The sequence below is a fragment of the Marmota marmota genome, unplaced genomic scaffold (assembly GCF_001458135.2).
Source record: "Marmota marmota marmota unplaced genomic scaffold, marMar, whole genome shotgun sequence".
Taxonomy (NCBI): Eukaryota; Metazoa; Chordata; class Mammalia; order Rodentia; family Sciuridae; genus Marmota; species Marmota marmota.
The window spans coordinates 15,516,232-15,543,289 of record NW_026000108.1 but is presented as its reverse complement, the minus strand read 5'-3'; the positions used below and the strand labels follow the sequence as shown (position 1 = coordinate 15,543,289).

Genomic DNA, 27,058 nt, shown 5'->3' with positions numbered 1-27,058 from the left:
TATTAACATCCTATTATAGTGTAATCATATAATTAAACAATTATATGATTATCTTCTATGTTTAAGTGTTTGTAGGTGTTTCACATCTGGGACTTTGGTACAAAATTAAGAAAACATTAGTTCATCACACTCATGCTTTGAATCAGTGTCGTTACTTAAACCAGAATCTTCGTTCCCAGTGACTGAGACTTGAACATTAGGTAAGGCGATTCACTGAAAAGAAGAAAGTCAATAATGAAGGACTCCCTCAAGCCTCTTTCCTGTCCACACTCAGCTCTTTGGAGTGAAATACACACTTTGATTTTCCTGTTTCTGCGACAGCTCTACGGTGCGCGGCACTGCCTCCAGCGTTTTCGGGTGTCGTGTTTTTGCAAACCAAGGTGCTCGGTGCTGGGATGGGTCTGAGGCTGGAGTCGGCCCTCTGTCAGTTTCCGCTGTTGCCTAGGCAACCAGCCAGCGGCGGGAGCAGCGGCGGGAGCGGCGTGCAGCGCGGAGTCCCGGGCAGCCCAGCCAGCTCGGCCCAGCATCGCGTTTCCTCGGGAAGTTCTTGTGACCTCCCGGGTCCTCGGGTGATCTGCGAGTTACTCCATGCGTGGCTGTCTTCTGTGTAAGAGTGATAACGAGGAAGCTGATAATTTTGAAAGGCCTGACTTTATCGGCTGCCCCTTCTGGCCTCTGCTCCAGCAAACGGAATGAATGCATTTTTCTCTCACTCACGCCCTTTCTCTCCGGCTCCCCATCTCCCTCCTCTCCCTCCTCTCTCTCCTCCTTCCTATCTCTCTCTCTCTCTCAACCTCTCTCTCTCTCTCTCCCTCTCCCTCTCTCTCCCTCTCCCTCTCTGTCTCTCTCTCTTCCTCTCTCACGCTCTCCTCCTCCCTCTCCGGCAGTAGCCTTCTTAATGTAGTTTAATGGCTTTACAAAGAAAGCCAGTCAGAGGAGCACTTCTCAGTGGCTTTGGTCGGACCATGACCTAGCTGACCATGAACTTGGAAGGGCTTGAAATGATAGCAGTTCTGATCGTCATTGTGCTTTTTGTTAAATTATTGGAACAGTTTGGGCTGATTGAAGCAGGTTTAGAAGGTAAGGGAGTGCTTTTTAGTGACTTCTAAAATCTCTGTTTTGCAGTAAAAAAAAAAAAATATATTTAAGTGAATGTTAAAAGGCACCTGAAAATGAGATCAGAGAAATGTGACTCTGGGGTGGAGAGGAAGAGAGGCAGGATTTTCAACATAGGGAAGACTAATAAAATAAACTTTTTTTCAAGTTGCAGTAATGTTTTCACAGCAAAAGAACATTAAAACTAGAGGAGCACTTTGGATCAAAATGTTAGAAACAATAATCAGGAAATTAATGGTTTATAATGGATATGTCTGCTTATTTTGAGATCATTTAGTCCGTATGAATGTTAGATTTTTATGTTTAACACCCCCTTTTATTATGTCAGCAGATTTTGACTATGTTGCAAAGTGCACTTATTTCTTGCTATGTAGATACATTCATCAAATGGGAATGATATGCATTTACAGTTTCCTATGGTTTAAGATTGTAGCCTAACAATGACAAGATTTTTATGATTGTCTCTAGAATTGTTTATAGTATTACCCATTTTACATTCTAACAGAGAGGCTAAGGGAAAGAGAATCTCCAACTCCTATGACAGATAGATTTTGACATAGATGCCAAATAGCCAATTGTTTTTCAAGTGTTGCTTTTTATGCTCATTAGAGGCTCATTCTCTTGTTCTTAATAGTCTTCTCTCTTTTTGAAAAATAAGTGTGTACTCGCTTGTATCTTTTCCTAGGCTGAATGTTTCGCTGAGTAAATGTAGACTTATTTTCTTACTACTCAGAATACATTTGAGAGTACGTTTGCATTCAGCCACTCCTTTCTGTAAAGTTGGCAGTGTAATTTTTGAAAGCATTGCCCGATGATGTTTGAGGTAGTTATGTTTTATGTTTTGGGATTCTTCACACTTCAAATTTTAAACTTGAACAAAGCACATTACCAGTGTATTTACATCTACAACTAATCCAGCCCTCTAGAGAATGGCTGCCACAATGTGGCATAAACAAGATTGCTTTACAGATAGCAAACACCAAATTAAAGTAAGTGTGTCACTCTGATGTAGGTTACCAGAAACCTACATTTGTAACTCATTGAAAGGAGGGGGAAGGTGATGGTGGGTGGAAAGCAGGGTTTGTTGAGGTAATTTTAAAGGAAGTTTGCAAAATGCATTTACATTTGCAGCCTTCTCATAGGGAAACATTTGTTTTGTAGTTCTAAGAAGAGGATAAAATCTAAATTCTGGAAATGGTCACTGCTCTTTAAAAATGACTCTGTTTTATCCATCCTCATGAAATCAGTAGCTTGGTTTGGGTTCTTTGTTTATTAGTGTGTGTTATTTTACCTGCTGAATGTGACTGGGACGTCCCATTTTAATGCACTGGTTTTTATTTTCTTGGAGACTTCCAGCTACATGGAACAGTTTCAGAATTCATTGCTCTGTTGAGGGACTTTTGTCTTATTTCATGGAGGATGTGTGGTCATCCCTTGTCTTCTCATGTTGAGGGTATTTACTATGGATTTTGTGATGACACCTACTCTGGTATTGGTTATATTTTATTTTATTTTCCAGGAGCACAAATATTCCCTCTCTCAAAAAAGAACTTGTAGTTCCTTCCAAGGGCTGCTAACCTTTATGAAATTATTTATTGTTTCTTTTACTTATTACTTATATTAAAAGCTGTACTGGTTTGTGTGAACAGTTTCTTTCTTGTATTTTGTATTTTATAACATGAGAATTTTTCCAGGCCAACACTGAGTTAATAGTATGGAGAGAATGTGCTCTCTCTTAAGCATCAGTATAAACCCATATGTGATTTGTGGAGTTTTTCAGGAAGTATTTGTACATGGTAAAATTTTGATAATCACATTAAGGAAGAATCACCCTTAATGTGTAAAAGTTGGTAGAAAAGGAAAAAAAAAAAAAGCAATAATGCCTCTCCATTTTGAAGTCTGTATATGATTTACCTTAAAGTGAATTTGAGAGTCAAACAACCTTCAAAACAAGATTTAAGTTGACTGCACTCTTTGCTTGCTGAAGATTAAATATAAATGAATAGACGAATGCATCTTATATAGTTTATGTGCATACTATAAAGTTTTAGCCTAATTTTAATTAATGAAAGGATAAATGATATTTAAGATCAAAATGTCAGTTTCATAGATTTCTCAAACTTTATTAAGAAAAACAAATATGGATGATCATTTCATTCAGAATTATTTTCACATAAGATTTCCTTTCCCACTGTTTTACATATCTGAGTTGGAGAGACATGATTTCTTTCATCTTTCTTATTTCTGTCTGCTCAAGTATCCTAGTAAAGAATTTGTGTATTACATAGACTTGGTTAAAGAATAATGAAGATGAATTTGAATGTTTTCCCAAAATGACTAAAACTTTTTATATCACCTTGCAATTGGTGTACAGTATGTAGGCATCACTCAGAATGTCATTTTTTGTGTTTTTTGTATTATTATATAAGTAATATACATTATAATATATAAGTAATATACATTATGCTATGTTCTGAAGGTCATACAAAATGCAATATTTAAAAAATGCGGTTATTATCTTACTTTTAATATGTGTAGAATAAATGTGTTTCAAAATAAATGGGTAATTCAAAAATCTGAAATATTTGTAATTGCTTATCTTTGAGTGCTGAGTTCCCATTCTTTGCAGAAGACTGAGAATTGGGTTCTTGAATCCCTGAGTCCTTCTTTTTCAGTCTGTGTATGATATGCATAACTATATAATGCTACACATAGACCCATGTTGTGTATTTATAAACCAAAAAATTTACACTTAGCGAGTGACATCATTTCACTTGAGAAAACAAAATAATAATTGATGTGGATTCTTAGGCCTCCTCTGCTACTCTCTTGCTTCCAACCTTGAATAAGTCACTTTACCTCTTTAGTTGTCTAAAATGAGAAAACTGTACTTGATAATCTCCATGGAACTTTCCATTGCACAAATTCCATGAGTCTACTGGGTAATTAAAGTTTGATAATTTATGTAACACATATCTTTTCTCATGAAAAGCTATCAATGGCCTACTTTGGAATAGGTATGCAGTGTGACTGTTAGACCAATCCTCCTCTTCAGTAGTGGATGAATTCATCATACCTCCGGGAAATAGTAACTGTATTTCACTAGAATAGAGAAACGTCTTTTCCCTTAGTTTTAAAATTTGACATTTTGGGCTTCTATTTTAGGGATCCTTGTGATTTAGTTTCTCCAAACTTATATATTTCACGTAACAATTAAGCATATATTATGATCTAGTAATTTTATTTTGGGGTAATATAGTTAAACATCAATAAGTTTTCTTTTTAAGAAAAATACTCTTAATACTGTGTTAGTGTGCATGCAAATAATATTGTTAATTAGAGCAAAGTTTTAGGAACAGTGTACAATGTCAGCCAGTGGTCAGTATTTTGAATTCATGGCCTCTCACTACTTAGTTTGAGAAACTCCAGAGCTATTACAGTTTGGAATCTGCCTAAACCCTCACAATAACAAATCACCTCTTTCTCAGCTATAAAAATAAAAGTGGTTTCTGTTAACACATTCCAGGGAGAAATTGAATCAAAATTTTAATGGCAAAGCTATTTCATTATCTCTGTATGTGACACTGGGCTGTGGAAATTTCTACTTTTCATCTAAATATGTATTAAATTTGTTGAAGTAGTTATTGAGTGAAGAAAAACCATCCTTCTATCCACCTAAGTAAAAAACAAAAATTTTAAAGAATGTATTAGTGAATGACTAGAACAAAATCACTTACATTGGTAATTGTCTTCTATAAAATCACAAAAAAGAAATAACACTGATAATCTACATCTTTTTTAGCATAAACATAAGACCTTCTTCAGTATTCATTCAGCTGATTTTATTTAGTTGGTATTTGTAATACATTAACACACGCTTCTTTAAGAAATCTAAATAAGGTATTAGCCATGTTCAAAAAGTTGAATTTTTAGAACTCAACTTTTAGCTCACCTGTACTACTGACAGAAGTGTGGATGTGCTTAATCTGTCAATAAGTTGGACCACCTGGAAAGCAGCAGTGACTATGTATCTAAGCCTTGATGCTCACTGGGAATCAAGAATTAGAGATGACTGGGTTAATTCCATCTGAATTAACTTAGTTGAAATTCATAAAGCAGAGTATTTGTTTAATATTTCTCCCATCCTGCTTCCCTAGATATAATGAGATATCAGAGCTGATGTGTGTTTGGAGTATTAGAGAAGTCTCTCTAAACTGTAATGTTTAAGGCAAAATTAATGTATAGGGATTTTAGATAATGTAAACATGAAAATCTCATGTAGTAATGGAATTAAGGGAATACTTTTACCATTTGACATTTTAAGGACCTTTTATGTTAAATGTTTCTTATATTTCAAGAACATTAGTGCTTAAAGGGGGCAATTGGAAGAAGAGGGTGTAGGTAGTGTGTTTAGGGATCACCCCTGGAATACCTGGCATTATTTTGCTTGGATTCGGGTCACAACTTCCCTTCTTATTAGTCATGTGATTTTAGACTGCTACCTGAAATTCGTATTTCTAATTTTTGTTCATAAAATGATATGCCTACAAATAGTATTACTATCTTACTTTGTTGAGGATTTCATATATACTATGCAAGTGTTAGTATATATCATAAATTAAATAGTATAGTAGAGACACATAAATAGAATAGGCTCTTAACACTATAGTATCACATATTTGGTCTTCACCATGGTCCTCTGAAGTAGGTCCTCCCACTTTGGGTACAAGAAAACTTAGACCTGTCAACTCTTTAACCTGATCCAAGATTATTCAGCTAGTGCATCATAAAACTAAAATTCAAACTCAGGACAAGAGCCTCCCTGTAGTATTTTATAATCTTAATTTCCTAGACATTACAACATAACAACTGTCAATAATTTGGTGAAAGGAGGAAAGTATTGTTCTCTTAATGGCCATCTGCAAGACTCTCTTTAACACAATCTGTTGGTGAAACACTTTCATTCATACTGTCTCAATCTGACATAGCATAAAGAATATTATAAAGTCTTTGTGTTAGAAATTACACAAAATCCTATTATGCACTGAGGCAAAAATGGAGAAGAAAGTGGATATAAATATCAATTTTCAGACTGAGCTCAGAGATTATCTGATCGGTCATTGGGTGGTAGGTGGGCTGGCTGGAAGCAGAGGGACCACAAAGGGCTAGGGGTTTGGGGGAAAAAAAGAAATTCGACCCAAGTGTTACTGTGAAAAAGTGAGGCTTGAATCCAGAAGCAAGATTTATTTATGAAATGGTCTGAGATGTATGGAGTAGATTGATTGGAGCATGGACAAATGAAATGAGATGATCAGAGTTATAGCTGGACTTTGACGTGAGTGTATCCAGAATTGATTTAGAGCATAACACAGCCTCGTTTGGGTTTGAAGGCTTGATCTGATGGTTATCAACAGAAATACATATTCCAGCCTTTATCAGCAAGTACAAAGCAAGAAGGATTGCAGTTGCATAACTTATTGAGAACCAAGTGGAAGGGAGGGATGCAAACGTGACTGTAGTCAAGCCTTGTACCTCAGAAACAGGTGGAAGCTGTATTGCAAGGGCCCTTGCCTGAAATTACCACAGCAAGCATGCAAATTGCAGGTGTTGTTTATATTTTGCAGATGGATAAACTGGAGTTTAGGAGAGTAATAACCTGCTCAAGGGAGTAAGTGAGGGAATGTAGATTAGTTTTGATATCTTTGTAGTGGCACTGATCCAAATGGCATTCATTATGACTACAGAAGGTAAATATTCCCAAATAGGATAAAGCGTACTTAGATAGACGAAAGTCATATGTAATATATCCTCTTTTTACAGAATATGCCTATACATTTTAAACATTTTTTATTTGAACTTTATGCTTCTAATTCTATATAGAAGCATTGGTAAGTGTAGATATAATAATGGGCCAAAATTTAGGAGGAGGGGAAAATAAGGGAAGATATGTCAGTAATTCACTTAATAGAAGCTCTGACTTACCAAGGCTCCACAGAATGTAAGAGCCTTCAGAAACCCCCCATGGAAATGGATCATTTCATAGATGAAAAAACTGAGTCCAAGAGACATGAAAAATGTTCTTGTCACAACTATTTTGTGAAAAGAAAAATATAATGACTTATACTCATAAGATAAACTTCAAATATAACCTATGTATCCAAGTTGTAGCTCCCCTGTCTTTCTGATAGTGGACCAATCACTGTAAAGTCCAAAGATTCTAGGGCTTGGGTGATAGTGAAATTGTTTTCTGGCACATCTTTGTTTTTATGAAGAACTTTTAGATTGAAGGACTTAGCCATACCTTGAAATGTTTTCCATCTCTGTGACTTGTCTCCCTAGCTTTGTAGTAGAAAGTTGTCACCACCTGATGGCCTGTTCATTGGCCCAGTGGATGAATTTTTGCAAGGCCAAGTTTCAATTTCAAATACATGTACTTATATATCAACTGAGCAATAGTCCTGTTTGATCATCACACTGTTTCTTCAAAGCGGGAAGCTGAACTCTGATCCCCTCACCTCCCTCACTGCTTGCTCCAAAGCCATCTTCTCACAGAGGCCCACCTTGACCCCTGTCTTCCAAGTTCAGTCCCATTGTTCAGTCTGTTGGAGGCATGTCTTTGAACAGCACTTGAATAGGTTAAAAGACTCATTATCAAGACAAACCTTGCTGCTGAAATTGTACCAATTGTGTATTTTGGTTTTTATAGGAAGGCCATAGGGTGTAGCTGCTCAGAGCACAGATGCTGAAACCAAACTTATTAAATAGCAATTGAGTCCCAGGTCTAATATAAATTATTTTGGGGTAATGTAGTTAAACGTCAATACGTTTTCTTTTTAAGAAAAGTACTCTTAATACCACGTTAGTGTGCAGCCAGGGTAGAGAATGAGGGCCTTGGTAAGAGCTGTAACCTTCTGTATCTAGTTTTCTTATCTTTTAAACCGGAGTTGTTCTTATCTTTTAAACTGGAGTACCTTCCTCTCTGTTTTTCCTGTGGCTTGATATGAGTCAGTATTCATGGGCACTTAGTACTCTGCCTACAATTATACTAAATTATTTGTGTGTTTTGCATTATATTCAGGCACCATCATCTTTCCATCTAAAGAGGAGAGGACACTACTCAATGTTTGAAACCAAAAGCTGAATGCTTTGTTTGCTAAGCAGCTGAAAGCTGTGCTTGTTGGATGCAGTCATTCAGAACAAAGGGCTGCTGAGGTCATGCTTAGTTTTAGGCTTTCTGAAGAAGGGTTGGTAAGGAAAAGTTCTCTTTTTTGAATTGGGTTGGGTTTAAAACTGGTTCCATTGGTTCATTGGTTACTTGTTCCTGTAATCAAAGGACAGTCAGCTGTTTCTTGTTTTAAAAAGTATAGTACAGGCACAATATCATGGTAAATAACACTTAAAGTTATTTATTGAGCAAGTCCAAGGTGCTGGCTACTGTTCTTGACAGTGAGGGTGCAGCTGCAAGCAAAACAGACAAAACCTCTATTCTTTCAAGCTCATCTGCTAAATTTTGAGATACAAACTATAAATAGTAAAAAAACATACAGCAGACAGAACAGTCGTGGTAGAATTTACTTTATTCATTACTTATTGAACGTATATTTCTCTACTATGTTCCAATCATTGTTCTAAGCATGGTAGTCAAGTCAAATTCTTGTCCTTTATATTCTATTGAGGAAGTAAAACAAAAAAATAAATGAAAGCATTTTGTCATGTATAACTGATTAGAACAAATAAATAAATTTATTTAAAAAAAGAAAGTGATTAGGAGAAATCAAATCGTTCTGTCCCCCAAAAGATGATAAATGAATGTATAGTAATACATAATCCAATATTTAATAAGGGCAAGCACAAAATATTACAAGGGAACAGAAATAGGGTTCTATTACAGAGTAGTCAGGAAAAGCCTTTCTAAAGGACTGAAATATCTACAAATACTTCAAAGAAATGAATGTGTGGGACAGCAGAATCTGGGACTTAAGGATTCTAGGCAAAAGAACCACTCAATACAAGAGCCTTTGGCTGGAAGTATGCTTGGACTATCCAGGGAACAGAGGTAGGCCCCTGTAGCTGGAGCAAGGTGAGCCAGCCAGGGTAGAGGAAGGAACAATGGAGGGTTAGCCAAAGACTTGTCACACGGGACCATTGCAAAGGCTTTGGGTTACTGGGAAGCCACTGAAGAACTAAAATAGGAAATCTACATAGTCCAAGACTCCATCCTCTTTAATAGGCCCTGACATCAGTTTCCATCCACATCTGTCTGTTCTGATCTCTATGTAGTCTATACCCAGGCATCTGCCAGCACATGGATTCATTACCTCTTTTCAGACTTCCTTTATCTGAAACAACTGCCTGTACTTCCCGTAGTGATCTTTGGCTTGTGCCCAAGTTAAAATTTCATTCTTTTTCATTAACCAAGTTCTGCCTACCAAATGGAGTGTGCAGGTCTAGTCTTTATTTCTTCTTAACAGGCAGGTTCAACATCCTGGGATTAAAATCCCCACTGTTAAATTCACGTTTAGAAACAATGTAGATTGTCTTACTATGACTTTGCTGGAGAAGGGATTTGAAAAGGCAAATGACAGTCCTTGAGTATCTTCTGTAGTGAGAGTATCTTGATAGTGTAGGTTAAATATAAAATTCACAAGTAAAGCCATTTTTCCTTAAGTAGCTCCTCCTCCCTCACACACTAACTTTAAAAAAATAAATATTTATATTGGTTATATTTCAAATTTAGCTGAGAATAATACATTTATATCTCAGGTTGTACTAACACATAATTTTTGGAACTAGTAAGCATCAAACCCCCTCATTTTAAAAGTCAATTGAGACCTAGGAAGGTTAATTGAGCTGTTAGAAATCACAACACTATTCAGTACCATAGGTACATAATAATTACATAATCTATGATTGACTAATAATTATATTCTGGGTGAGGAGCCAAATTTACATATTTATAGTATCTAATTTTTGCAAAATCCTGTAAGAATAATCTTATTAACCATAATAACAGAAACTTTGTTCTGACTCTTTATTTACTTAAAAATATATTGTGAACATTTTTCCATTATATTGTTCTTTATTCGTTTTATTAGCTTATACCCAGGAAAATGGGGGAGGGGATTTGCTGGTGTAAAGGCAGATTAAAAACACTTGGCAAAGCAGGGAAGCTCCCCACAATGTGATGCCCCCAACTAGGGGAGGTCAGGAAGTACACTTTAGTTCAGCTGAAAGCTAGAGGCCAGGTTTCATTGCTAAAGATCTGCAAGGTGAAGACAAAGAGTCAAATCCCAAATGTCTGGTGATGAGGCCTTTAGGCAGCTGTCAAATGAATACAGCAGGAGGCCTCAAGGAGGGAGATCCCAAGCTGATGGTCAAGAAGACAGCATCATGTGGTAATGGTACCAGCTGATACCTCAATGAGCTTTCTGATGAGCATATACTGAGCACTATTACCCACACTTAATAATGTATTAGTTGTGTTGACAGTAATTTTTATGAACCAGTTATAATTGGAGATTTAGCAAAAGAGAAGGTATAGAAATATATGTTCATGAAGTTTCAGTCATTTGCTGACGTCACACACTTAGAAGTGTTCAAACTAGGATTCAATCTGGGCTAAACATCTGGTAAGCAAAGATTTTCAACGATCATGTACCTGCCTCCCCAGTAGGACTAGGTCATGGTCAGAGACAGGATGACCTTGAAGTGAATTAAGATTTAGCTACAGAGACTTTCTACTACATGGGCCCCTTCCTATTTGCATTCTAAATATTAATGACCATTCCAAATTTTGTATATGGAATTTTTGACTCTATTCTTGTAAACCTCATTGCTCCAAATTACATGTTGTTCAGATCCCCAAAATTAAATGTGCTTCTGTTGAGCCAGGAAAGGTGGCATGCATGCCTGTAATCCCAGTGACTTAGGAGGCTAAGGCAGGAGGATCATGAATTTAAAGCTAGCCTCAGCAAAAGCGAGTTGCTAAGCAACTCAGTGAGACCCTGTCTCTAAATAAAAATACACAATAGGGATGGGGACGTGGCTCAGTGGTTGAATGCCCCCTGAGTTAAATCCCTGATACCTCCCCACAAAAAAAAGATCTTGCCATTTATTGATTGATTTCAATTATTTATTGATTGATAATTATTTATTGATTGATTTCAATTTATTGAAATAATTATTTATTATTAATAATTATTTATTGTAATTAATTATTTATTATAATATTAATTATGATTATTTAATTATAATTATTTATAAATAAATAATTATTAATTATCATTAATATTTATTTATTTATTTAATCAATCAATAATTATTTATTGATTGATTTCAATTCATGCATGGAGACACAGAAAGCAAGATCTAGTCTTGTCTTCATATCCATTTCCATGGCCACCTAACTTTATGCCTGATAGAGAAGGATCATTCACACTTAATATGTATTTGTTATGTTGAGAATAAATTTTAATTATTAGTTATAATTGGAGATTTAGCAAAAGAAAATATTTAGAAATATATGTTCATGAATCAATTGACAGGATGATATCTTCAGGCCTTGTTGTCTGCAGGGTTGAGTCTAGTCCTGTCCCCTACAGAACTGGCTTAGACACCCAGTTGGGCTTAGACATGAGAAAAGGTCTCAGAGGCCACTGGCAGCATGGCTGAGTGGAGAGAGCATGGACTATTTTATCAGTCAGAAGTGGATTTGAATTCTACCTCTCCTGCTTACAAGTTGCCCTTAAGCAACTTACTTGATCTCTCATTGAGCCTCAGTTTCATCCTATTTAAGTTGTTTATTGTTGTAAGATTAATAGAGATGAATGGACAGTGGTTGGCTCTATTTATGTGGTCTATAAATGTGTCATTAATTGTTAGATACAATGTAACAGGCACTGAGGCAATGAGGCAAGGGTGTATATCATCTACTATTTATCATTTGATTTTTTAAAAAAATATTTTATTTTTTAGTTGTAGTTGGACACAATACCTTTATTTTATTTATTTTCATTTTTATATGGTGCTGAGGATCAAACCCAGGGCCTCGCATGTGCTAGGCTAGAGCTCTGAAACTGAGCCACAACCCCAGCCCTTATCATTTGATTTTTGTAAGGTTTTCTAGACAGGGCTACAGATGTGAACTCTACAAATTGTGCTGGACGGATGCTCATCTATTCATTCATTGAACCTGTATTTACTAAGCTTCCACTGGGTACACTTCTAGGTATTGCAGTATCTTTGGAACTAATTGGTACATTCATAATAGGAAGTTAAGAGATACTGTGACTGATGGCTTTCTTCTCAGTTAATATGAAGCAGGTTGAGGGGAAAGCATTTGTGGGGTGGAAAGTAATGCATGTTTTGAGGAGAGAGAAAATATAATACAGTATTAGCAGATCCTGAGGGGAGGGTGAATTTACCTAGAATATGTGGGAAGTTTGCTACGCAATGCTGAATGCCTACTTGAGCTACGGTGGTCACAGTTTTAAAAGAAGACTCTCTTTGACTCGTATACAATACACATTTTCTTGGGTATACTATTGCAAACTTGTTCTTAACAGACATGTTCAAAGAGAAGGGCAGAAATGAGTGGCAAATAGGACCAAGGGAAAAATATTGAGGAAATTAAAGGAAATCTTCCAAGTGCAGCCATGCAATACGCAAAGGTAGATACAGCTGCTCAGACTGTGGAGGTACAACTTCGGAAGGCCTGCAATCGCACTAGTTGGAAATGGTATCTTCTGGTTACATGAGAAAACAAAAACTAGTGAGTAGAAATGATATTTCTCAATGGCAGGGTCACACTGGTACACTATAAATCAATATAGCCAGTAAAATCTCTCATCCAGCAAAATGTTTACAAATGCTAATTAATCTGTTTATAGTGAAAGATTTGAGCTCTCAGATGTCTTTGAAAGTGACAGATGAATTCCTGAAAGTGGTGTATGCCCTGGGCCTTCACAAATGGAGTGAAATGAAAATAGATGGAGAGGAATTTATGCTAAAACTCTGCGTTTCAAAACTGAAGCATTTTTCATCTGGCTTTTTTTTTTTTAACAGTGATGCATTTACATTTGTCTTTAAAGAAGTAAAAGTTGTATCTGCGATTTTTAACCACCAATCTCTTCATAGCTTGTGGAAATTTCAGTATCCAGTAGGAAGATATTCTATATCCTTCCTTCAAACATGTGTGTTCAATGTTTATTAAAATCGATATGGTATATAATTTTGTATTTGCATGTGCACATGTGTACTTGTACACAGATACATGTTTGTATGAAGATGTGCTAGACTCATGCATACACATACTTATGCACTCCCTACACACCTACATGTGTACAAACTCTGAGAACATAGCCACAAGATCTGTCAGTTAGAATGGCCTGGGCTCACTGATGAACCCTGATTCTGTCATGCTGGAGACCTGTGAAGAGTCCTTGGGGGATGGGATTTTATCAGAACTGGATGGAGAATGAAACTTTGACTGTGGGCTAAAATGGAACACATTGTGCTTTGGGGAGAAAAATATCCTGACTGTAACACCTGCAGAAGCTAGCTATATGATCTCAGGCAAACTATTTTGATCGTCAATTTCATCTGCAAAATCCTGAATTGGATCTATATCATAGGCCATTATCTTGGAAGAACACATTTTTAATAGACATGAAGTGCTTAAAATGACTACTTTGGGCCCCTGGTAAAGGCACAACAAAGCGTCCTTCTTCAGCCTGGTTCTTGCTCACCGGGTCCTGCATTCCCCAAAAAGGATGGAGCAGAACCCATGTGTTTGTCTGGCTGCCTCTTGCAGGTCCCAGCTTCCTGCCCCCTCCACGCTTGGTTCCTCACCTGCTCAGTGCCATCTCCCTTGGCCATACCTTGATTCTGAACCCATTCAGATCAGGCAAGAGCCTTCTCATATCTACATGTTGATAAATGATCCCATCTGACCATGTTACTCCCAGGAGACTGGCAACTACAACTATGTTAAAAAGATATTCAGAATATATGTCTTAAGGTAACAGAACAAGTTTCAAAACAGTGTTCAAAACATTGATTTCATTTAAAAAATACACATTTATGGTACAGGAGCTGAACATTTCTCATTTCTTATTTGAACATGTCCATTCTTTATGGGTTTAGGTAAATTGTAAAGGTAAATTTTAAAAGGATTGGAATATCAATATAAAATGCACATTTTTTTCCCAAATAGGGGAAAAGAAAAACAAACAAACAGTGCCCTTTAGAACATAGTAATTTATCAATTTAAAATGAAAAACACTTTTTTAGTCCAAAAAATGTCTTTAAAATTGAAGAGTTCTGTGTTTGTTTTTAAACTTAAAAATAAGGGAATTCAGGGTAAACATTTTGGAATTAATGCTAGAATTTTGCACATTTGAAGTGACTGTTCTGCCTTCAAGTCAAGCTGTTTCTAGCCTAGTTGGTAAAGAGATGTCCACGTAAATATTCTATGTGAAGGGAGTTATCAAGGGCCCAGAGCAGCGATGTTTTGCTTATAAGCCTCCCTTACCTGAAAGAGGAGCTTATTTTGTGCACCCTCTAAGAGGAGCTATAGTTTTACAACTCTTAGAACAAACCATTTCACTTGTTGATGTGTTTTGCTTCATTTCCTCTGAAAGAGAAAGTCGGACTGGGCGTGTGATATGTGAGAGAGGAGGCTGCAAGGGGGTGCAGAGTTGAAGTCGGCTACGATTTAGAAGTCCTCAGCCTCTCACTTCTGAGTTTCAGTCATTTTCTTTCCCTAACAACAATGATTTGCATCTGCCTGGACACCATTTATATGAAAACCTAGGCAAGAGCTATTTAATGTGGAGAACAGATTAACAAGAAAGGAGTAATAGGAAGAAGTGCAAAGATTCCATTAAATATCTCACTAGCAAGGAATCCTAGTATTGCTCAAATATTTTTTTCTTTTGTTTTCAAAAGTACTTTAGGGAATTTGGCCACAAGGATGATGTACATAATTTTCCTTTTTCATTAACTAGATTTTTTTTTCACTTGAATAATGTGAGAAAAGAGGACTAGGTTGATGGGGATTCAAATTGATGCAATTTGGGGTAGGGAAAACACTCCACTCTAAGTTCTATGCCGTGATCTAGGAATTCAAACTGAATAAGATAATGCCCCACACTTCTGAAGAACGTAGGTCCAAAACAATTTCCCCAAAAATGTTAGTGTCAGAGATAGTATATGGCTTTAGATTCAGATAGCCGTGTGTCTTCATCCAGACTCAACCAATAGCTGGTTACCTGATGTTAGCTTTTCTTCAACAGTGGGGACAAGATTTCCCCCCATAGCATCCTTGTGAAGAATAAGGAGCTAATACTGGTGCAACATCAAGTGCAGTCATCAGCAGACAGGGATCCCACATCAGACATTTGATTGCAGATAGACTGACAGTAGTCAAAAGTCTGCCAGTCACACTGGAGGGAACTGCTTTGTAATCTCAGGCACTCTGGTTAGCTTTCTGTGCCTTCATTTCTTTAGTAGTAATGAGGAGATAATAATAGCATTGTTTTCATAATGGGTAAAGTAAGTTAAAATACATAAAGCATCTTACAGTACCTGGCTCATGGCCAGCATGATGTAAGAGTTTGGTCTTACTGTTTTTAATAATTATCAATTAGTATTTTCCAGAATCTAGGGTAAGTGGTTAGCCCATTTTCCCCCTTCCTTTTATATTTTTCATAATATTTCACAGTGGCTTCTATTATCTTGATTCTCTTTCATCTTATAGTAAGTTTTGCATGTGTTTTCCCTGTAGTTATGCACATATCTGTGCATGGTTAAAGCTTTGCAGGAAAATAGTACTTACTCAGATATAGCTATCACCTGGCAGGAAGTAGCTGTGCTGAGTTGAAGCTCACCTAGCTAGTCCCCAGAAAGATGTCTACATGTCCTTGGTAAGGAAGACTTGAAGTGAAGCTGTTCATGAATCAGACTAACGCAGCCACTGGTGGAACACACCCAGCTTCAGGTGTTCAAAGATCTGTCTTCCCCAGTAAACCTCAAGCATATTTATTTCAGGCAGAAATAATTTCTAACTCATGCTGATTTTTCCTACAGCACTACTTAGTAGTTGATCATCAAATACACATGACTGAATGACCAGGGGGCAGTAAAATACCCATGAATTGATATTGCTAAATTAAATTCCATAGTATTTTTCCTCTAAAATCTTTTCAATATTAACTATATATGCTTTTTTTCAGATTTTCTAATAAGAAAGGCACAAAATGAGAGGAAAATGGGAGTAGAAAGTTAAAGGAAAAATAACATACTGGGAGCCCTAGTTAGTCTTTACATAGTCTATAAAAATGCTCTAAAATGGCTTGGAGACTCTCCTGCAAAACAGATTCAAATGAGAGTAATAAGCATTATGGAATTTAGTAGAAAACCAGTTGGTACCAGGCTCTGTCAAACTCTTTCTTGTGCAAGTCACTAGCAGGCCTTTGCAAAGTAAATTAACTCACTGTGCCCCAGGTTCCTAATATGTCACATGGTGATACTAATATCTATTTCAAGGATTGTTAAGATGATTAAACGAGTTAATATATATTGTGTGCTTAGAACAGTGCTGGCCTTACATAACTCTGTTCATTGCTTTATTATTATAATACTCAAGACATTACATGAATATATTCTCCTTTTGCCTGTACATAATGATTATAAGAGATATGGAATCTCAATTAGTGCTTATTTTCTTTTCATACATTTATAAATATATTCTAATAGGAATGCATGTACTATTATCTTGATTCATATAAATGATATTTTTTATTTCCCAAATTAATGCAAGCTCATAATGTTTTAGGCAATTTGAAATCTGCAAAATAAAAACAGAAGTAACAGGAGTTTCTAAAATATCTTCAGTATAATTTGAAGTCCAGGCACGGTTTGGATGGTCAAAAGCTCTGTGGTCATGGAATTTCGATCTCACTGTACTGTGGGCCGGAGACTCAAAATATATTTATGGATATTAAATCTGTTGAGGCATCTTGCTATAAACAAAGGGGCCCATTTTTTTTTAACCCTAAACAACATTTGTCTCCTATTACCTTCCTGCAATTCACATTTGGGAGATGTTCTATTAAGCTATAGGCAGCATGAAAGACTGAAATGAACATGAACAGCGAATCCAAAAGGTCTGAACTTGGCACCAATGTCTGACTCTTGGTTAATCTTATTATTTTTCTTTTCTTTTTATCTTATTTTTAATTTCTCTAAGTCATGGTTTTTTATCAGCAAAATGAGGATATTTTATCCTCAAACATTCATTGTGAAAATGAAATAACAGATGAAAAGCATAAACATATGTCACAAATGTTACCTCCATTCCCTTCTCTCCAGCAAATGAGGAGAAATTTATGGAGAAGGTTTCTGGAGGCATTAGGAATCCCTAGGGAATTGTCTGGAAATTTTCTCCTTGTAGAGAAATGGTTCTAGCTAGAGTTTAAAGAAGGATACTTGATGCCCTGCTCTGTGAGGGATTCCCTTTTCAGAGGAAACACTTCCAAGGATTGATCACTGCCTTCTACTTCATCCCAAATCAATATCCCCACTTGGTCATTTTCGTCATTTCTGTAACTTAAAATGCAGCTTGTTTGGGGTGCCCTCTCTCCCATAATGCACTCCAGCCACATTCATTTTCACCTGCTCAATCAATGATTGTGTCATGGTGACAGGGCACAGTGGCTTTTCAGACAAGTATCCAGAATAGCATTTCACTTTCTACATGGAATGTCCTACAGAATCATCCAATCAAACATTGTGTTTGCTCCAAATATTCTAACCTCTTGGTGGCATACTCTAAAACAGAGCTATGAGACCAACTTTCAAAATAAGCAAAGTGTGAGAGAGAGAGGGGGGAGGAGAGGTCTGCACCATAAGAGGAGGACTTTGACAGTCCTCTTTGTATCTGCACTTAAATAGAAAGGGCAGAGGTGGGAGGGGAGGACAAACAGGGCCAGGTGCTATGGGAGCAATTTCCATTGAGATTTGGTGTCATTCCTTATGAATGGTCCCCCTGGTTTTCCAACAAGTCATGCCAAACCCAACTAGCAGCTTCTTTGTGCAGTGCTAGATGGCAGACATAATATTTGCTTGTTGTTTTTTATTGTTGTTGTTGTTGTTTTTTTGTTGTTTCCTTACTTTTGAGATTACAGTTTTCTTAACATTGTTTTCCCTTGACAGACAGTTGGCTCATCACCTGCTTCCTAACATCAAAGTACGCTTGCCTTTATGATTTTATATCTGATAAAAAGAAAATTAAGGACATATGATAATTCCTCAGAAATTCAAACTGCCTCATTTAGAACGTGTGGTGATTTGGACACTGAAGTGAGGTTTTGAGCAAATCTTTATTCATAGAGAATGTAAATAACTTAATCCAAATAAGATTTGGAGTAGGGAATATTTAAAATGCTGGAAGAAGTCAACTGTTTTCAAGAAAACTCCAAGTTCCTCAGATGCTATTTAAATAATGCATGTCATTAAAAATTATTTTTATCTATTCATTAAAAGTAAGATTAAAGAAGGGTGTCAAATAGGCTTACTTTGTTATCCTAGTTTGAATTAACATTTAATTTTAAAGTAGATGCTAATGGATCAACCTGAGCTCTAACAGGAAGGCTTTGTGCATTTGTGTGCACATTTCAAAGGCAAAACATACCAAGATGTGGCACTGAAGAGAAAACATTAGAGGGTAGCAAGCACTGATATAGGCATCAAAATTATTGCAGTTTTAATGCTACACATGTGATTGGGCCCACCTTACTGTTGGTACCTGTCCAGCCCCTGGGAAGCCATTTTCTTGTTGGCATGTCCATCTTCCAGTGGTGGGCTCACCCTAAGAGCTCATACCTGTAACCTTTCTAGAGGATTATTCTGGGGTGATTGCAGCTAAGGTACCTGGGTGTTATACACACACATGTGCACACACATACACACACATGCTCACTGGGACAGGTATATTTTAGTATCATTTCTTTGCCTCTAAGCAGTAGAGGACTGAGTTCTCCTGTTGATCCTCCAGAACTCCCCATGAATCAGACTAAACAAGACTCCTCCTGAACCATCCCAGCCACTGCTTTTTTCTTTCCTGTCTTCTTATATCTCATTCCTAGTGACCCTTGAGATCACTCTCTTCATATACCATGTGCATGGGAATTCTATCTCCTCTGACATCTGGGGCAATCAACTTCACTGCATCTTGGTTTTTTTTCCCCCCTTATAATAATGTTCACAAAATGAGCATTGTCTCATGGCTAGCCCTAAGAAAGCTGACAATAAAGAAAGTGGCTTTTGTTGTCTCTGTCTTTTGTTGTTTCTATTCTTCTTCTTTAAACCAATGCCTGAAGTGTTGAGGCCTTAAACAACTTTTTAAATAACAAAAGCTAAATTTCAAATTTAAGAGCAAGCAATTTAAGAACATCCACTAATGGGCATTTGCACTTGTTTTTATTACATTTAGCCTCATTAAATAGAATTGGCTTCTTATACTTAGATTTGATAAGTATTTATTTTTACAGGCACTATTTCAGCAGAGTTTATTTCTGCAGAAGCTTGCAGTCTAGTAAAGATACTGGACAAATACTCAATTGAATATTAACAGGAAAGCATAGAAAGGCATATGAAAAGTTTAAAGATACTTAAAAACAAAGTGTTATGTTTTTCTAAGACAGGGAAGCATCACCTTCAGATTAATACATGAGAGAAAAAAACAAGGGAAGGAAGAATAGATGCATGGATAGATGATTAGGACTCAAACTAGAATTTTTACATAATTTTATTAAGGAATTATTCATTTTCTACAAAATTTACCATCTTAAATGTGTGGTTCAATGAATTTTAGTAAATTATCAAATAGCACTATCAGTATTCCACATAGTTTTAGAACATTTTCTTCACCCCAATTGGGTCCCATTTACAGTTCATCTCCATTCCCACCCTCAGCCCCAGGCAACCACTGATCTCCTTGCTGTCTTAATAGATTTTCCTTTTCAAGTCATTTTATACAAATGCATTCCTACAATATGCATTCCTTTTTCTTTACTTTTCATCTATAATCCATTTACAGTATAGCATATATGAGTAATTCCATTTTTTAAATTTGCTAAATAGTGTTCCATTATATATCATATTTTGTTTAGCCTTTTACTCACTGATAGAAATTTGAATTGTATTTATTGTTTGGCTATTTTGTGTGTAAGAATTTGTTTGGAGGATGGATGTTTTTCACAGTTGAAAATGAGATAACAGTAAAGTAAATGCTGTGAGGAGGAACAAAGATGAAAATGTATGTTATGTTCAAGAGTGATTGGATTATTTAGCCCAAGCAGAGGACATCACAAAGGCATGGAGAAATAGGAAACAGAGCAAAACCAACAATATAATTTGCCAATGCCCATTGAGAGAAATGTATATCTTCTAATATGTTTGACCTTGAGAATATTTCATGCTCAAAATATTTTGTCCATCATTGAATGAAATACACACCCCGTGGGAAAAATAAGAGTTCTCATCAGTATTTTAAATATTCTAAGACTTCTTGCAACAAAGATATCAATTTTTAAAATATATTTAAAGATTATACATAATGAATCCAGGATTTCTCATGCGCATAAATACTATCCACTGGATTGATTTATTAACATTATTAATGTCTCTTGAGTTTAGTGTTCTATGCGTAAACTTAGTGCAATGAATATTTAAAAAACATGCTAGTTTCTATCTTGAATACCAGGATAAGGATTATAAAATGCATAATGTGAACATTTCTAAAGTCAGTGTGATACAGTGAAATACTAGGCATCCTTTAAAAAAGGAGATCCTGCAATATATGGCAACACAGCTAAATATAGAGCTATTTTTGCTAAGTAAAACAAACCAATCCCAGGAAGACAAATATTCTATGATTCCACTTATATGAAATATCTAAAATAGTCAAATTCATAGAATCAAAGAGTAGAATGATAGTTACCAAAGGCGGGGCAAGGGAAAATGGAGAGTGCTAAATAATAGGCAGGAATTTTTAACTACAAACATGCACAAGCTCTAGAGATCTGCTGTTTAACATTAAACCTACAGTCAACAATAGTGTACTGTGGACTTAAAATGTTTAAAAAATGTTTACATCTTGTGTAATGTATTCTTACCATAATTAAATAAAAATAAAGTTAATCTAACTCTTTGATTTTTTATAAGATTGCTAATTCACATGTCTGTTGAGACAACTTGCCTTGTTTAACATCCAAAATATTAAAATAGAGACAACACCGCTGTATCCTGTTGCTGCAAGTTGATATTTCATAAAGTGTTGATGATATTCCAGGATTGATTTGGCAAATAATTTATATGGGAACTCATCAGCATTTTCAATGAAAGAAACAATTTTAGGGTGCATCACATATTGTTAAAGTAAACATTGTTTCATAAACCTTACATTTCAGGTGTATATATGAGTGTGTTGTTCCAATGTATGAACTGTGAGTTGCAGTTAATTAGTAAATGAAAATTATTTATTTAAAAAATGGTTTCCTAAAATTTGAGAAAAGTATTATGAGGCTATTAGGTAATATATAAACAATCATTTGTAATATTATATCAATAGCAAGGTGTTTAGATCCTTTCTAATTCTAGTTAAACCCTTGGATTTTAGAAAAGAGACACTCCTCTTTTGGTGCCAGTCTTTTGACAATTGAGAAAAGCATAGTATATCATTTCTTTTTCAACGAGATCATAATTCTGAGCTTAGAACTGAAATGGGAAACAACATTATTTCATTGTATTCATATCTGTAGTTGCCTCTGTATAATAAATGATACCTATTTACAATTTTGTAGATATATCCAACTTTAAAATGATATATTTAAAATAAATAAATTTCTTTAATAAAACTAACAAATAGTAGTATAAGTAAAATAGATTTGGTAGCATTATTAAAGGTGATCATGTAAGGAATTTGGGAAACATGCACTATGTCTTACCTAAGCTAAAAATGTCTTTTACTTACAAAAAACTCCCCTGATATTAAAATAAAACTTTTGAATTGTTTCATGTTTCTTTGACGATAGTATCATGCATGTTGAATCAACCAATCTACAATGGAAGTTACCCAAGCAAACAATATGTAATGGTCTAGAACTGAAGGTTTGCTGGCAAGAGTGCTGGGCGTAGCAAGAAAACCTGTCTATAATAGCATTGTGTCTCTTCTTCCTTTGCCAAGGAATCTGCAGAAAGATTGCAGCCTGTAATGAAGGTCTCGTGGATATTTGCACATCTCATTCATTAGGTTCAATCAATCCAGTTGGCAATGCCAGGATGTTTCACTTCATCCACTATTTAGATCAATGAGAAGTTGTTATATGTACATGGATTATCAATTTCCAAATCATTAGAAAGCAATCAGAGAAATCCTGTGCTATCCTGATGCTCTGCAGCATGAAATCTCCCACTTGTTGAACTACGTGTAAATTCACAGTCTCAAAGACTACTGTGAATATCTGTTGAATATGTGCCATCTCTGTGCTAAGATGCCACTTAATCAGTTGGCAATTTATTGGATTCCAATCAGAGATTACTTGAGGTCAAGTTTATCTACCACCTTCACAATTAGACTGTCACTGTTCCTAATCTGATTTAGGAATTAACTCAGTTGTATGAGTGTTTCCTCTGTGTCTCTGCATCAGTGACTACAATCAACAGAAGTAAATAGTTTGTGTTAAAATAGTTTAAGCTAGTCCAAAAAATATTAAGTGCATTTTATAAAATCAAGGAGATGATAGCTATGGGCTTGGAGTATACACTTTTCCCCCGCTCTGTGTTTAGTTAGGTAACATAATTCCCAGGATATTCAAATCCCCAATGCTGCTTAAATTGGATATAACTACAAAATTATAAATAGGTATCATAAGGAACATAAACCATTATGACCTCTAACTTCTAACTTTCCAAAGAGTCCATATTTAAAGTAAATGTCCTGGATCCCAGTGGTGGAATGTTTTCCAATGTTCTAATTGCTGTTTATGACAATTTTAATACCCAATGAGTTGCAAGGATTGGGTGACCCTAGTTTCACTGGTGATTGTTAGCTTGAGGTTTTTTTCATTCAACAAATACTTCCTGTAGGTTATTGCAGAGAATTTGGCCTTTGAGGGTGGGGGGAAACAGTGAAATTCTGGGGTATGAGATGGCTAGTATTTTCAATGCATCATTTATGCTGGTTTCTTTATGGGAGAAGGAGGAAGGGAGAAGCACTAGAAACCAATTTGGAGACTTCTGTTAGCAAGATTGAAAGTGATGGTGGTAAAACCAGGCAGTAGAATTATCAGGTGATCATTTTGTATGTTGCAAAATGCTTGGAGTGTTTTTGTTTCCATTATATTGTTTAATAAATATGATGCTATACTCTTACTCTTCCACACTTCCCAAACTCTTGACCTTCCTATAAATATAAAAAAAGGCTTGTATGCAGGTTTACAAAATAGTGTATCCAAGATGATGGGCAGAGAATAGGGTGCATTATATAGTTGCTGTGTTTAGCAAAAATCATTCTTTGCTTTATATGCAGTTGAGTGCATTTTGAATTCTAATAGTTTCATTTGATTTTTTTTTGTCTTTTGCATAGGCAGAGGAAATAATAGAATGGAAGTAGAGTGCATATTCTGCTAATGTGCCATCAAAAAATCCTGAAATACTTAGACAAACCAAGTGACTAGAGACCATCTGCCTTTTAATGGTAAAGAGGAATGTGGTATTAATTTTGCAATATCGATAGCCTCATCCTAACAGTGAATGTTACCTGTGATTGTGAAATGAATTCATTGTATATTAAAGTTCTGCTTTGTGATATTCTATCTCTACAAGAAAAAAAATTAATCTGCACTGATCCTCAGAATTGTTTTGAATAATGGGCAGGTAGTACTATGCCCATTTCACAGATGAGGAAGCCAAGGGTCAAATAGATTAAGTGACTATTCCAAAATTCTATCATCAGTCTATCCCAATACACCCAAAATACAAACTTGTTGTCATCAGGGTTTTGTCTATTAATGTCCCCTGATAAGCCCTTAGTAAGTAGATTAGCACCTGGCTTAATAAATATTTGGAGAATAAATGACTGAATGAGTGAACAAATGAAAGTCGCAGAACCAAATTTTCTCAAAGACCTAACCTAAAATAGCAGAGAGGCAATAACAAATTATAAATGTGTAGAAATTATTCTCTACACATCCAGAGAAGTAAAAAACTAGAAGTAATAGCTAATATGTTTGATCTTTTTAAAGTTCTGCAAGATGAAACAATACCACAAAAATCAATTTTCAAAAGGTAAATCCAAAGTCAAATATTTTTATTTAATACTTCCTTTCATGAAAGTTGTACATGAAACTTTACAAAATAAAATTGAACCTTGAAGCTTATGACTTTCCCCATCATAAAGAAAATACACAAATAAGATGAAAAACCACCAAAAAATACAGCCACTTGTGACCTCCTAACCCACCTGTGAATTCTGTTCCCAGAAATGACTTCTTTGAAACTTTGTACTATATCTTATAGTACATATTTTTATCATAAATCTATTCCCACTCATTTCTTGACTTTTTGATTTCAGATATTGCCTATTGTCTTCCTGGTATGTAATATGAAGTTCACATGCTCTGATAATGCTTCTTGTTCTATGCCTATGTCCCCTATCATGTTTTCACTCAACATTTAAAACATTAATACAATGTTATAATATTGGGAAAAGCACTTCTAGATAGCACACAATGCTTGCATTAATTTTCTTGTTTTCCCTCAAGATAATAAGGACATATTTCTTTGTCATTTGCTGCATTCTCTATACGTGCATGATTTTCCAATCTCATTCTCAAACCATAATTTTCCACTCAGTATAGACAGACACATTCTAAAATCCTTAAATCCATTTTCCACCTTGCAGAATCCCTCCTTACCCCTGGTCCCTTGTTGTGATCACCAGGTTGTTCTCCAAGTAACTGTATAAGTCTCCTGCTGGGACTCAGAATTCCCTTTGAATCTTTGTTGAGTTAGATTCCACCACCTCTTCTTGTTTGTTACACCCCCCAGTTAGTGGAGCATGTCCTTCTTTACTTCATAAGAAAGGAGGAAGTAATTTCTTAAAAATTTTTCATTCTCTCTCTCTCTTTACATTTTTGCACTCACAGATGACATATAGTTGGTGATAAAGTTCTAAACTGGATATTTCCTTCAAGTTTTAGAGGCTCAACTTTTTTGATATTCCTGTATCTTGTTTAAAAGCCTAGTGTCTTGCTTTTAATCCAATCTGTTTCTTTTTTTCCTCTCTGGAAGCTGTTTAGCATTTTACCTTTATCCTGTGCTCTGAAATTCCAAATGATGTGCCTCACTGTGGGTTTCTTTCTTTTTACGATTTTGTACCTTTGGTGGCTTTCAGTCTGAAAGCCTAAGTCTTTAAATCTGAGGACACCTTCTGTTTTATTTCTTTGAAATGTGTTTCTTCTCCATTGATCCTGATTTTTTTTTCTTTCTTCAATTTCTATTGATTGGATATTAATTCTTAGAATTGATCTTGTAATTTCATAATTGCTTATCTCCTATTTCTGCTGCTGTTTTTGCATTTCTTTGAGAGTTTTTCATAATTATTTTTGTTATTCCATTTTAATGAATTCCTTTTTATATCTGTTAACATTTTTCCCCATTTTCAGTGTTCTTTTTTAGTGTTTCCTCCGTTAAAATGGTTTTTTGTTCTTGTTCCACTTTTGTGACTTTTTAAAAAAGATTTTGTTCTAAGCTATCAATATCAAATATATTTTTAAAATTTATTTTCTTCGCTTCTTGCATTGAATCTTTTTCTCTGAGTTGCTTTCATTACTTGTTTTGGTTTCTGCCTTTGCATCCTGGCTGTCTATGAATATTTCAGAGTGAGATAATAGTATGCTGATTGCATCAAGTTTCTTACTGAGCAGACCTTGTTTATTAGAGACGTTCACTGTAGCTGATGACTTGAAAATCCAGCCATTTCATCACAAAATCCTGAAAAGTTCTTATTCCTGGGTCTATTATCTGAAGCCAGAGCTGATTTCTTATCACTTACCAGTTGGAAATGGGACTTGGCTACATGAAAAGAGAAATCTAACTTTAGTTGCTGAACCAATGAAATATATTTTTTCCCTTTCATTCAATAAATAAGACTGAAGTCTTGACTAAGTTGAATCTTTACCTTTCACCAAGCTATGCATATGACTTTTATCATCTGTATCAAGTCCAACCTCATGTCCATATTTCAGACAGAAAGAAAAAATAAGGAGGGATGAAGGAGAATCACCATATTAAAATGAGTGAATGGATGGGTAAACAAACAGACAGACATTTCCAGGACTCTTCAGCATACTTCTGCAAATAACTCACTGGTCAAAACTATGAATTTCTGGTTTCTGGGGCATTTTGGAATTTGAGGTAAAGAGTCATTGTCATCCTAAACAAAATTATGCTTCTATTAGAAAGAGTGGAGAGTGGGTATTGCATAGGAAAGGTGGTTCTGATGTAAAAGATACTGGTTAAGCTCAAGATTAAGAGCTTTAAAAGCAGTGACTTGTTGACATTATCATCATCATAGAGTCACATGATATAGAACCTGATTTAAAAACAGGAGTAGATTCATTCCTCAACTCTGAGGGTAAGTTCGGGAAGCACTTTTCCATGCAAGGCTCTTAGGAACTTAATTGTATTTCCCTTCTCTCGCTAGAGTCAGGAAACTCATCTAAAATTACACTGCAATCTCTGTAATATGGTGGGTGAAACTTATTCATTATTGTTAAAGGTTGTGCCTTGTATGTTACCTGGCAAAGAGTAGGTATGTAATAAGTATTTGCATGAACACATAAAAATATGGCCTCACTACATATACTGTTTATGACAA

The 27,058-nt window shown here is 35.6% G+C and overlaps 1 protein-coding gene across 4 annotated transcripts in view; it reads left to right on the top strand.

The window, feature by feature from the left end:
- The window catches only part of Kcnip4 (potassium voltage-gated channel interacting protein 4), a 1,063,150-nt gene that overhangs the window by 576,102 nt on the left and 459,990 nt on the right, over positions 1-27,058 (top strand). The window contains exon 1 of one of the 4 annotated variants that reach the window (XM_015481994.2): positions 866-1,080. The exons of the other annotated variants lie outside the window; for them this stretch is intronic. Coding sequence (XP_015337480.1) covers positions 981-1,080 — 100 coding nt within the window. The 5' untranslated portion in view covers positions 866-980. Of the gene's footprint in view, positions 1-865; positions 1,081-27,058 lie in introns of those variants that run through there. 4 annotated transcript variants of the gene reach the window in all.